We start from the raw sequence: 13969 nt of genomic DNA, 5'->3' as shown, positions 1-13969 counted from the left end.
CCAAACCCCTCAACTTTCCACCTGCTCCTCTCAGTATACATGGTTTAACAAAGCTACTCACTTGGGTGTGGGATGAAGTATCACAGGAACCGTTTCTATTTAAAAGTCTGGCTGGTTTATTTCACTCCACATAAGCCGCAACACAGGAAAACTTAAATACAGCTTGTTCCAGGCTCAAAGTTAAACATAAAATAAAGTCCATTCAAAAGTACTGCGGGTTTGTCCACTTGAGTTAGAGTCCAGATTCTTAGACCTTGAACCAAGAAACACCCTCCTGAAGGTCTGCATACCTTCACACCAATACCATGTGTGAGAAAAACAGGCCCCATTTTACAATGTGAACCACACCCAGGGTTGGAGATATGGTGAGCAGCCATTCCGTCCAACTCTTCAGTTGCTCACAATAAACCCGGCCCAGTCATAGCCGATTAACACTTCTTAGTACTATGTGTACTAGAGCATTACTCCAGGTTTACATCACAGAGGACAACCACCTCTGTGATACATATCTCCCATCTGCAGGCATCTTATAATGGGTTTAAGCTCTACAATATGTTTCATACTGATACAAAAAGATGTGTTGAAACATCTATGTGTGTTCTGACTTGTAATTTATGAAGTAAGTTCTCATAATTTGCATCTACACTCCCTCTATGCTTCATCAGTCCACTTATTATGCTATTAAGGGTAAAACATCTTGCATCCACAACAGAGAACCACAGAATGGGCCTCCCTTCCTAAACTATCATTTAAACCCTTAATAACCCTACCCCTGCAGTCAAACACCAATGTTTGAAAGATACATGGGAGGATGAAAAACTTTTAGAGGAAGGTTAGAGGCAGCTAATTGTAGAAAGAAAACTACAGGGAGTTGTTGAAAAGTGATCGCACACATTTCTAATTAATTCAGAAAGCAATTGTTTAAAATGATCATGAAATCAACAAGATTTTCTTACCTTATATAATAAATTGAGATAAAAAAAATGTTTTGCAGGTATGAAGTCCTACCACAGGCAAAGACGTAAATGAGCGCAACATGGAAAGGTTAATAAGTGAAGGACCAGGAACTAGGTAAAGTAATTCAGATTATATGAAGGGCCACAATACAAATTTCGACAAGCTAATGCAGTGCCTTAATCCTGCATTAAGTAGTATATTTGTAAAAGAACATAATGTATTCAATCGTAATTGCTGTAGCTGTCCTTATTTGCCTATAAATTAGATAATTCATGGTTCCTTATCCATTTGCTTTAAAATTTGGAAACTTCTCAGAAAACAGAAAGAATACAAATCTTATCAACGTATTCAGGGAGATGAATTTAGCATCTGCAGCAGCAATACATTGAAATGTTGAAATCCACGGTATGCTAGCAAAGACTCAAAAGCTGAGTGCTTCTTTAAACACCTGTTTTATCTAGTGCAAAGCTAATATTGTAGATAAAAGAGTAGGAATCCACATTATGGTGCCAGGTTTTGGCTCCCAGGGTAAAAGGGGCCAATGTTGGTGCAAATCACTTTGAAAAGGTGAAAAATATTTGCATGATGCTTAGTTGTGCAAAATTGTTGTGAGCTTTGTTGTGTTCATGCCAGTTTCTCCCAGCTTTGCTAAAATGGACGTAGTTGGGGATGGATTGAACCACGACGGGTGCATGATGCCTTAGCTAATCTAATTCATGATGACCTGTGGCATTCCTTATGCCAGAAATCTTACTCCAGTCTTTGAATGGAGTAAGATTTCTGGTGAAACTCATAGCGATGCTTGCCACTTGTCAGGCGCTCTTGATTCATTAAAATGCTCATGATTCATTAAGAGGTGTACTCATCTTAATGAATTAGGACTATCTGACTTCAACACGCCCCATGATTAAAACCAGAGTGAACAACATGTGTTGGAGTCAAGGGCTCCTTATTCATTAATACACGTCTCTTAATAAATCAGGAATATCTAAAAAGTGAAGTGTACCTTCGTGTGCCCCGCCACAAATCTTACTCTAGTAAAGAACAGGAGAAAGATTTCTGGTGTGAAGAACCACACAGCTCTTCATGAATAAGACAGGCTGTGGGGTCATGCTTCAGCTCCACGCATTCTGGCATAGCTGGGCAAAACTGATGTCAAAACGCCAAAAGTTGCAAAATTTTTGTGCAGCTCTCTATTGTACAAAAAATTTGCACATTTTCAAAGGGATTAATGACAGATTTCTGGTGTAATCATTTTGATACATTGGGGCCAATATTTGTATTTGACTTAAAATGTTACCTTATTCTGGAATAGATAAATATATAGCAAAAGTAACAAAGTGAGAACATGCAAGCATTCTGGTTATCCCCACAACTGTCTGTTACTGTGCACTATGGCACACTGTGACAGTAGTATAAATGGCCTCAGTAATGTATGTTAATTGAAAAGCGTGGCTGCTATCATTAACTTTGAATCAGAGAATGGCGATATAAATAACCTAGATACACTATTCCGTAGTTTATTGCAGACCTCAAGTTGATGGCTAGGCTACTACAGTCATACATTGTTGCACACTGTGTTATCAGGTAAATAGTGCAACAAATTTGAAACCCCAAATTGTATGTCCATGCATGAAGAACAAGAGAGAGGAAATAAAATTAGTGTGCACATCAGTAAATTTGGTCTATATCCTAAACGGGTTGTCCACATCAGGTGAAATATTCATCAAACTCTGCAGCTTGCTGAATTGTAACTGTTCGTAATGCACACACTGTTAGGATTTGTCTCCGTTGTGTGCCTCATCATGCCTGCTACATCTGTACAATGAGTAATGCATTAAAAAACCTCATAAAGCAGCAAAGCGATACACAGGAATCCAAAATCGCCTTTACTTATAAGCAATAAAACCCATTTGGGACCACTACTGGAAATTGAGTAGTAGAATGATCGAAAAATGGTCTTTTAGAGGGATGATCCTTTTAAAGAAGGAGGAATGAAGGGCAGCATATAATCAGTAAGCTACTTTGGAACTGAGAAAATCACAGAAAATTTTAACTTGATAAATAGGTGGAAAAAAAAGGCAAAACGCGTCTCACCCAGTCTTTAAGCTGACTAACGCTTCTTGTACTCCTTTTTGATTAAATTTTACCATGTACTGATGCATTTCAGGATAATTGTTTCTGATGTTCCTTTCTGTGCTTCCATTAGGAACCGTGCCAAACCGAAATGGGGGAGAATATTCATATGACCGTTGAAACTAGATATTGAAAAAGCAAATCAGAAATACAGTGATTAGATCATAACTGACATGAACACCAAAGAACTGAACAAGAATCAAATAGGACATTTCTTGAAAGAGACAAAATAGGTACATATTGTTGATTGGAGCCACCCTGGAGAAAACTGCAAGATGGACCTATGTGCTGGATGCATGTTGTATGGACACCATAAGCATCAAGGAGACACCTACTTTAAGATGGTTACAAAAGCTCCAATAATTAGCATTGTCATGTACTATATTATATTTTGCCTTAGGAGCTAACTCCAAGTTGGGAAAGCTCTGACAATCAGGGCTTCTCAAGGTTTTTCTCAAGGGGCCTCAGCATCTAGAACACGGTTTAAGTTTTTGCCAAAAATTAAAAATGTACCATGACCCATTTCTCATTCGTCTCCTGAACCTTGTGCATTATTAAAGACAGAAGCTATGTTGCCAAACCAAAGATTTATTAAGCCAGAGAAAGGCCTATGTGGTGTATGATCACTTTTTTCAAAACTGCTTCCATAGGTGCTCCTTAGGGCTCGTGCACCTGACCTTATTTTCATTCCGAGTGCGTCCCAACAAAACATCAGATCACACTTAGACCAATTTTATTCTATGGGGCCATCACTTGTTCATTTTTCTCTGGACAGACTCGAAGCATGCCTGAGTTGGAACCGATTATCAGATCACACTTGGCCATGCAAGTCAATGAGTCTGTGGAGAACATCGGACTGCATTAGGATGACATCGGACTGCATTTTTTTCGTCATCTTCTTCTCATCCAAGAAAATCAGATCACACTAATATTACAGTCTGATCAAACTCTGATCAGAATTTGATCAGAGTGTGATTAATATAATCGGCCTGATTTTCTCGGGTGAGAGAAATTACGCTCGTGTAACCCTAGCCATAGAGAAACTCGTTACATATGTATTAGATAATGTAATCTAACTATAATGCAAAAATTACATCATTGACCAGCTATACTGTATATAGTTAAGATAACTAGTAGTTCATTGTAATATTATATAACGGGAAGGTTTACATACATACCTTTTTGTCACTAAGTCCAGTAACCTGATCAACAAATTCTTCTTGGATCATGAATGCAGCAAGGTTAGCAGTGTAACTGGCCAAAAATATTACAGCAAAGAAAGCCCAAATTGACACAATGATTTTGCTAGTTGTGCCTTTTGGATTTTGCACAGGGACAGAGTTATTAAAGACCAAACCCCAAAGTAGCCAGACAGCCTTTCCAATGGTGAAAGAAGGTCCATGCGGTGCTGAAATATCAAAAATGGGGATTAATAATTAATATGTAATTCATTATACATACATCTACACATCAGGGATAACAGCAAGTGTCTATTGGACAAAATTTGCATACATATTTCACTTACTATGGAACATATTTATTTCTATTGGCAAAAAAGCAACAACAAAATAATAAACAAGTACATATGCTCATGAATATTCATATCTATACTGTAGGCTGTACTGTATTTCACCTGAGAGCACTAGTTTGCACTCCAAAAACTTGCTAGAAATTTCAAGCGTTGTCAACCATTTGGCTTTACAAAGTTGAGCCTTCTGATCACCTGCATACAAGTATACATACTTTTCTCTTTTCTATTCTCCTTCTCCTCTTCTTATTTATGTCACTGATCCCACTCACAAAGTCATTCTCATTTTCCTATTGTGTCTAATTGGACTAGTACTATTCAATTAAATCGATGACCATTTGAAACATGAAGAGGTTGCGTCCACCAGAGAAAGAATGATAATTGGTTCTCTTCCAGAAGGAAGAGAACTACCCACTTCCCACTAGCAATAATCCCAAATCACCTCCAGTCTACAGATAGGTCTCTCTTTCTTTTTGTTTGGCAAAGGCTGCTAGTAATGTTTCAAAATTCTTCTAATGGTTGAATATTGAGGAGAAGTAGGAGCTAGATGTTCTAGTAGACCGCGCTGCTGCGACGTAGTTCAGTTTTCATAAAGGGCTTGGCACGAACTTGGAACACGTTAATAAAAGATACTTGAAATATTACCACAAGTGGAATTATTCCTTTTTCACAGTAGCACAGTCTAGAAGAACCTCTATCATCTACTTCTCCTCAATCTACATGCAGAAGATCCTCTTCTATCTGCAGCTGCTGAATAATGTACACCATTTATTGGAGTTGTGACATACACACCCCGATTAGGTGAGTAATCCCTGCAACCCCCGAATTAACTTTTAAAATACATTATTACCCTATGTGCGCTTGTCACCCCTTTTTCTTTTTTTATATGGTTGGATGTTGGCTCACATTGTAGCTACATCGAATAGATCACAAAAATGGAGCAAGAAGAGCGCAATAGGGTTTTAACAGATAGAAACAATTATATTAGTGAGGACTACTTGCTCACCTGATCGGGTTGTGTATTCACCACAATTTCAAAGCATGAATAATCCAGCAAGACTATGGGTTACAAAATCAAGAAGGGTATTTCTGTATAAAAATTAAGTTGTTTTTCTGCGCTGCTGGTGGAGTTACAAGGAAAGGATCCAGGACACACAGGATAGAATAAATGCTGTTTAATATCTATACGCATTTCAAAGTTATTGAACCTCTTCACCACGATATAACCACAGTGAAGAAACATTGTCAACTTTATAGGATTTATTGGCATTTGAAAATAAGCACCAATAGGGCACATTATGTGTCAAAGTTCATCCTTAACCCATTACAAACGGGGTTTAGCAAAATTATATATAATAACAGGCAAAATAAAGATAACACAGAAATAAAAAATATAAACCTTTAAAAATAACAATATGAAATATCTGATATATAAATACAATGACAATGTCCCCTTGAAAGATTAAAAATAAAATCTAATATGCATCGATGGGAATTGAACCGGTGCTACGTCATCTACCTTCTTCAGTTTCTCTAAAGCATTTATGTTTTCTGTGATTTCTAGGCATCTGAATAATGAAGCTCAAACGTCCTTGCCCCTAATGAAAAATAGGAGGATCCCTTAAACTTCACACATCACTTTTGTCAGGACCAGACTGGTTGCAGTGTTAAAGTATTTTCGTCTAATAAGTTTTTAGAAATGTTATTAATAATGACATTGTGAAAGGAACATTTCATTTTTTTACCCGCAAAAAGTGAACATCGGTTCAGGAAAAAACATCATATTTTATTTTTTTCTTCTGACTATGAATAAACATCATTGTTAAAAAAGAGAAAAATCTATTTCTGTCACTTGTCATTATATTAAGCAGACAGTAGCAAATGTCATGCTTTTTCAATCCCCGTAAGCAACAATTTATAAGAATTTTTCTCTTCCTGGATTCTTGTTGGATAATCATTCAGGCTGCATTTTAATCATCATTTTTTTATCTTCATGGTGTCAAACTTTGGTTAAGCTTTAATTATATGTTAGGAAATTGCATTTACAACTATTTTTATAGCTTTAGATGGGAAATTGTGTTCTGATCACACAACAGAAACCCTTAAACATAGGGTGTTTGCATAAAACATGCTTAATCTTGAGAGGACATTTGACTTTGGGTCCTAGCAAATAGGTTCGCTCAGCTAGTCATTCCAGTACTGTATTGTGATCTCTTCTATGGGATCCTATGTGGACCACTTGAAGTGGCTCCAATCATTGTATTGTCATATATCTATGTACACTGCTCAAAAAAATAGAGGGAACACTTAAACAACTCAATGTAACTCCAAGTCAATGACACTTCTGTGAAATCTACCTGTCCAGTTATGAAGCAACACTGATTGTGAATGAATTTCTCCTGTTGTTGTGCAAATGGAACAGACAACTGGTAGAAATGATAGGCAATTAGCAAGATACCCCCTATAAAGGAGCGGTTCTGCAGGTGGTAACACAGACCATTTCTCTGTTCTCATCCTTTTTGGCTGTTGTTTTGGTCACTTTTTCATTTTGCCATTGCTCTCACCCTAGAGGTACAGTAGCATGAGGTGGTGTCTACAGTACAACCCACAGAAGTTTCTCAGGTAGTGCAGTTCATCCAGGATGGCAAATTAGTGCGAGCTGTGGCAAGAAGGGTAGCTGTGTCTGTCAGCACAGTGTCCAGAGCATGGAGCAAATACCAGGAGATGTGGAGGGAGCAATAGGAGGGCAACAACCCAGCAGCAGGACTGTTACCTCCTCCTTTGTGCATGGAGGAACAGGAGGAGCACTGCCAGAGCCCTGCAAAATGACCTCCAGGAGGGTGGTATGAGGGCCCGACGTCCACAGATGGGAGTTGTGCTCACAGCCCAACACCGTGCAGGACACTTGACATTTGCCACAGAACACGAGGATTGGCAAAGTTGCCACTGGCGCCCTGTGCTCTTCACAGATGAAAGCAGGTTCACACTGAGCACATGTGACAGACGTGACAGAGTCTGGAGATGCCGTGGAGAGCGATCTGCTACCTGCAACATCCTTCAGCATGACCTGTTTGGCAGTGGTTCAGTAATGTTGTGGAGTGGCATTTCTTTGGAGGGCCGCACAGCCCTCCATGTGTTCGCCAGAGGTAGCCTGACTCTCATTAGGTACCGAGATGAGATCCTCAGACCCCTTGTGAGACCATATGCTGGTTCATTTGGCCCTGGGTTCCTCCTAATGCAGGACAATGGCAGATCTCATATGTCTGGAGTGTGTCAGCAGTTCCTGCAAGATGAAGGCATTGAAGCTATGGACTGGACCACCCGTTCCCCAGACCTGAATCCGATTGAGCACATCTGGGACACCATGTCTCGCTCCATCCACCAAAATCACGTTGCACCACAGACTGTCCAGGAGTTGGGGATTCTTTAATCCAGGTCTGGGAGGGGATCCCACAGGAGACCATCAGCAACCTCATCAGGAGCATGCCCAGGCGTTGTAGGGAGGTCATACAGGCACGTGGAGGCCACACACAATACTGAGCCTCATTTTGACTTGTTTTAATGACATTACATCAAAGTTGGATCAGCCTGTAATGTGTTTTTCCACTTTAATTTTGGGGGTGACTCCAAATCCAGGCCTCCATTGGTTAATAAATTTGATTTCCACTGATGATTTTTGTGTGATTTTGTTTTCAGCACATTCAACTTTGCACAGAACAAAGTATTCAATGAGAATATTTCATCCATTCAGATCTAGGATGTGTTATTTGAGTGTTCCCTTTTTTTTTTTGAGCAGTGTATATGTAGCACCCCGAGGACTCGGCTGCTACAGGGGTATTGCACCTCGAACCAGAGGTGTGATATTCCACTCCCGGGTAAGGATGGAGTGTGGACCGGGGCTCAGTAGGCTGCATGCACCACATACACCCCATTTCCGAGGAACAGACCAACGGTGCTCCCACTAGACAGAGTGCAGGCACGACAGCTTCTGTTCCTGGCTGGAGTGGGGAGGGGGAGGAAAACCCAGTGGTGTAGGAGCAGATAGGGGTGGGTTTCTGGGCATAGGTAGGAGCCCATTGGTTGCTAGTCTCCTGGGCTCGGGTGTCAGAAGGAGGTATATAAGGTGGGCACCATCTTAGATCAGTGTTCAGTTCAGTGGAGACAGTCTGAGGAGAAGACAGGAAGCAGAGCCCCTGCATGGGCTCTGCTCTGCAGGCCGGCCTTGTCAGGAGGCTGGAGCCAGAGAGAGAGAGAGAGAAGAAGGAACAGAAAGGAAAGTAAGAAAGGAACTGGAACAGAGGAGAAAGGAAGCAAGGAACATAGAGAAAGGCCCAGAGACACGAAGGCAGAAGGAACCCCATATTCCCAGAAGAGATACTGGGTGAAGGGTTGGCAGAATAGGGTACCGGAACCCAAATTGGTGGAGGCGACTAATCCTCAGCGAAAACCGGAGGTTGTCACCACATCTTGGTGCGACCCCTCACTACATCCACCAGAAAGGCATACCGCATAGGGTCAGGGAAACCGGAGAGAGGTTTCACCAACAGAAGGCCTGAGGAAGCTGGACAAAGGTGGGTCACGTCACTGGTGAGGACGGCCAGTAGAAAGGAAGAGAGGGGAGCTCTGAACCGCACTCTGGGATTGCCTGGGAGTTGACCGAGTCCCTCACCTGGTGGACGCAGCACGGCTCGGGCGGTCACTGCTAGCCGAAGTGATCTGAACAACAACAGTGAGTAAAGCTTTGGAAACTGCACCACAAGTCTCTGTGTTTCATCGCCGCACCAGCACCATCAGTACTGGGACACTCGCACCATCACTCCCATCATTTTCCACACTAGCGGTCTGCAGTGCAGCGGCGGTCCCCACTGACCGCAATCCACGGGTGGCGTAGTCGGACACTTATTACAATACAAGTAGACTGCCACTGGTTTGACCACCCTGGGCACGGACCGGGTCACCGCCACGGAGAACTACAACCCCCAGCGATCCGGCTCCGGGTATTCCCCCTGCACAGCAGAACACAGCACAGGCCCAGGGGGCGCGTCATATATATATATATATATATATATATATATATATATATATATATATATATATATATATATATACTGAATATAAAAGGTATTTATTCAGCCACCAATTGTGCAAGTTCTCCCACTTAAAAAGATGAGAGAGGCCTGTAATTGACATCATAGGTAGACCTCAACTATGAGAGACAAAATGAGAAAACAAATCCTGAAAATCACATTGTCTGATTTGGAAAGAAATTTTCTTCAAATTTTGATGGAAAATAAGTATTTGGTCAGTTACAAAAGTTCAGCTCAATACTTTGTTATATATATTTGGTAGCAATTACAGAGGTCAAACATTTTCTGTAAGTCTCCGCAAGGTTGGCACACACTGTTGCTGGTATGTTGGCCCATTCCTCCATGCAGTTTTGGGGCTGTCGCAGGGCAACACGGACTTTCAACTCCCTCCAAAGGTTTTCTATTGGGTTTAGATTTGGAGACTGGCAAGGCCACTCCAGGACCTTGAAATGCTTCTCATGAAGCCACTCCTTCGTTGCTCTGGCGGTGTGCTTGGGATCATTGTCATGCTGAAAGACCCAGCTATGTTTCATCTTCAATGCAGTAGCATCAGCGTCTCTGCCCCCTGCCAGGCAGAGACGCCGTCATTCTCACCTCCTCGCTCCCCGCCCGGCGTCCTCCAGCGCTCCTCCTCCTGCTGCTGCTGTGGGCGCGCGCTGCTTCCTGGGCACTGTGCTTAGGGCACGCGCGCGCTCCCTCTCTCTTAAAGGGGCCGCGCACGCCATCTTAAGGAGTCCCCGGCCAATGGCCGGAGGACCTCCCATATATAGGGCACCTCCTCCAAAATGGAGGTGCCCGAGCAATAGTTGTTGCACAGTATACTTACCTCTGCTTCAGTTCTCAGGTCCAGTTGCCAGCCTGACTACTGTTCAAGTCCGCCAGCCTGACTACTCTTTAGCCCGACAGTCTGTCTTCCGTTCTACCCACCAGTCTGTCTATAGGCAAGTCCGCCTGCTTACCAGGGAGCACTCGCCTGTTACCTGCATGCTACCTGCCGTGCCTGCTAGCCCGCTCACCTAGGAGCACTCGCCTGTTACCTGCTTGTTACCTGATGGCCTACCTGGAGGCTCCTGCTGTCACTCGCCGTGACCACCTGTCTGCTAACCTAGAGACTTCTGCCTGCTCTACTGTCACGTGCCGTGACCACCTGTCAGCTAACCCACAGACTTCTGCCTGCTTGTTGTGCCCATCCGCTATACAGGTCAGTCCCAGTCATCAACCCGTGGGAGCCACCTGCTCTCTTACAAGGTCGTCCCCAGAGTAGCACCTGGTCCATCAGCTCGGTCCCTCCCTGGTCACGGAGTTGTTAGCCGCCGTACGACTAGGGTCGGTCTGAGTTGATACTTAGTTACGCCCCTCTGGGTCCCTCCTTGCACCGCCGCACAGAGGTTCCACCACCCGGATCCGTAACAAATGCCCTTGCTGATGGAAGGAAGTTTGCACTCAAAATCTCAAGATACATGGCCCCATTCATTCTTTCATGTACAAGGATCAGTCGTAATGGTCCCTTGGCAGAGAAACAGCCCCAAAGCATGATGTTGCTACACCCATGTTTCACAGTAGGTATGGTGTTCTTTGGATGCAACTCAGAATTCTTTCTCCTCCAAACACGACGAGTTGTGTTTCTACCAAGCAGTTCTACTTTGGTTTCATCTGACCATATGACATTCTCCCAATACTCTTCTGGATCATCAAAATGCTCTCTAGCAGACTTCAGATGGGCCTGGACATGTAATAGCTTAAGCAGGGGGACACGTCTGACACTGCAGGATCTGAGTCCCTGGCTGCGTAGTGTGTTACTCATGGTAGCCTGTGTAACATTGGTCCCAGCTCTTTGAAGGTGATTCACTAGTTCCCCCCATGTGGTTCTGGGATTTTTGCTCACTGTTCTTGAGATCATTTTGACCCCACGGGGTGAAATCTTGTGTGGAGCCCCAGATCGAGGGAGATTATCAGTGGTCTTGTATGTCTTCCATTTTCTAATTATTGCTCCCACAGTTGATTTCTTTACACCAAGCTGCTTGCCAGTTGCAGATTCAGTCTTCCCAGCATGGTGCAGGGCTACAATTTTGTTTCTGGTGTCCTTCGGCCGGAAATCTTGCTTGTTTGTAATTGACCAAATACTTAGTTTTCACCAAAATTTGAAAACAATTTCTTTCCAAATCAGACAATGTGATTTTCAGGATTTGTTTTCTCATTTTGTCTCTCATAGCTGAGGTTTACCTATGATGTCAATTGGTGGCTGACTAAATACCTTTCTTTCCCACTGTATATATATATATATATATATATATACAGTACAGACCAAAAGTTTGGACACACCTTCTCATTTAAAGATTTTTCTGTATTTGCATGACTATGAAAATTGTACATTCACACTGAAGGCATCAAAACTATGAATTAACACATGTGGAATTATATACTTAACAAAAAGTGTGAAACGACTGAAAATATGTCTTATATTCTAGGTTCTTCAAAGTAGCCACCTTTTGCTTTGATGACTGCTTTGCACACTCTTGGCATTCTCTTGATGAGCTTCAAGAGGTAGACACCAGAAATGGTTTTCACTTCACAGGTGTGCCATGTCAGGTTTAATAAGTGGGATTTGTTGCCTTATAAATGGGGTTGGGACCATCAGTTGTGTTGTTCATAAGTCAGGTGGATACACAGCTGATAGTCCTACTGAACAGACTGTTAGAATTTGTATTATGGCAAGAAAAAAGCAGCTAAGTAAAGAAAAACGAGTGGCCATCATTACTTTAAGAAATGAAGGTCAGTCTGTCCGAAAAATTGGGCAAACTTTGAAAGTGTCCCCAAGTGCAGTTGCAAAAACCATCAAGCGCTACAAAGAAACTGGCTCACATGAGGACCGCCCCAGGAAAGGAAGACCAAGAGTCACCTCTGCTTCTGAGGATAAGTTTATTCGAGTCACCAGCCTCAGAAATCGCAGGTTAACAGCAGCTCAGATGAGAGACCAGGTCAATGCCACACAGAGTTCTAGCAACAGACACATCTCTTCAACAACTGTTAAGAGGAGACTTTGTGCAGCAGGCCTTCATGGTAAAATAGCTGCTAGGAAACCACTGCTAAGGACAGGCAACAAGCAGATGAGACTTGTTTGGGCTAAAGAACACAAGGAATGGACATTAAACCAGTGGAAATCTGTGCTTTGGTCTGATGAGTCCAAATTTGAGATCTTTGGTTCCAACCACCGTGTCTTTGTGTGACGCAGAAAAGGTGAACGGATGGACTCTACATTAGAGATGAGCGGTGTTCGACTAGAACTGTTCGCCAATCTCAAATTCGAGCAGTTTTGGGCGGTGTTCGAGTTGTTCGACGAACCCGAACGATTTGCAAAAAATCGGCTGTTCGAGGTTATGTTCGATAACTGTTCGTGCACCAAAAGCGTGTCCTGCATGTCTGGCGCTATTTAGAGCACCAATCATGCAGGGATTGTCTGCCACTCACTGTAATGCCACAGCCATGGTGGTTGTGGCATTACAGTGATTGCCCAAATCGATGGGAACAGTGCCAACAGTGAAACATGAAAAGCCGGCAATTCAGCAGCGGCATACACCTGTACCCGACAATTTAGAACCGAAAGAATAGAGCTTCACACATAGATTAGATAGATATAAACATGTCAGCCACATATATACGAAGTACAGTGAAAGTGCTGCTTACTGTACTTGTCATTTAGCGTAAAGGATTTATCAAAAAAAATATTAGTGTTTTCGTGCACCGTCTCTTTAAAAAAGCCGGCCGGCAATTCAGCATCTGTACCCGACAATTTATAACAGACAGAATAGAGCTTCACACATAGATTAGATAGATAGAAACATGTCAGCCACATATATACGAAGTACAGTGACAGTGTTGCTTACTGTACTTGTCATTTAGCGTAAAGGATTTATCAAAAAAAATAATAGTGTTTTCATGCACCGTCTCTTTAAAAAAGCCGGCCGGCAATTCAGCATCTGTACCCAACAATTTATAACAGACAGAATAGAGCTTCACACATAGATTAGATAGATAGAAACATGTCAGTCACATATATATGAAGTACAGTGATAGTGTTGGTTACTGTACTTGTCATTTAGTATTAAAATAAAGGATTTATTATTAAAAAAATTGGCGTGGGGTTCCCCTTAATTTTAGGCTCTAGCGGAGGTTAAGCAGACGGCTGGGGCAGATGTTTGAAGCCTGGGAAGGGGGTAATACCCACGGAGCTTCCCAGGCTACTAATATCAGCCCCCAGCTG

The 13969-nt window shown here is 42.4% G+C and overlaps 1 protein-coding gene across 2 annotated transcripts in view; it reads right to left on the bottom strand.

Annotated features, from left to right (window-relative positions):
- Positions 1-13969, bottom strand: part of GRIN2A (glutamate ionotropic receptor NMDA type subunit 2A) — a 999861-nt gene that overhangs the window by 170139 nt on the left and 815753 nt on the right. For both annotated transcript variants that reach the window (XM_073647750.1, XM_073647748.1), the window contains 2 exons: positions 4272-4501; positions 3055-3215 (listed from right to left, as the gene is read on the bottom strand). In XM_073647750.1, coding sequence (XP_073503851.1) covers positions 3055-3215; positions 4272-4501 — 391 coding nt within the window. The remainder of the gene's footprint in view (positions 1-3054; positions 3216-4271; positions 4502-13969) is intronic.

The sequence above is a fragment of the Phyllobates terribilis genome, unplaced genomic scaffold (genome assembly GCF_046119375.1).
Source record: "Phyllobates terribilis strain yellow unplaced genomic scaffold, ASM4611937v1 Scaffold_9__5_contigs__length_417890890, whole genome shotgun sequence".
Classification (NCBI taxonomy): Eukaryota; Metazoa; Chordata; class Amphibia; order Anura; family Dendrobatidae; genus Phyllobates; species Phyllobates terribilis.
Note: the sequence above shows the minus strand (reverse complement) of the source record. Positions and strands in the feature narration are given on the sequence as shown.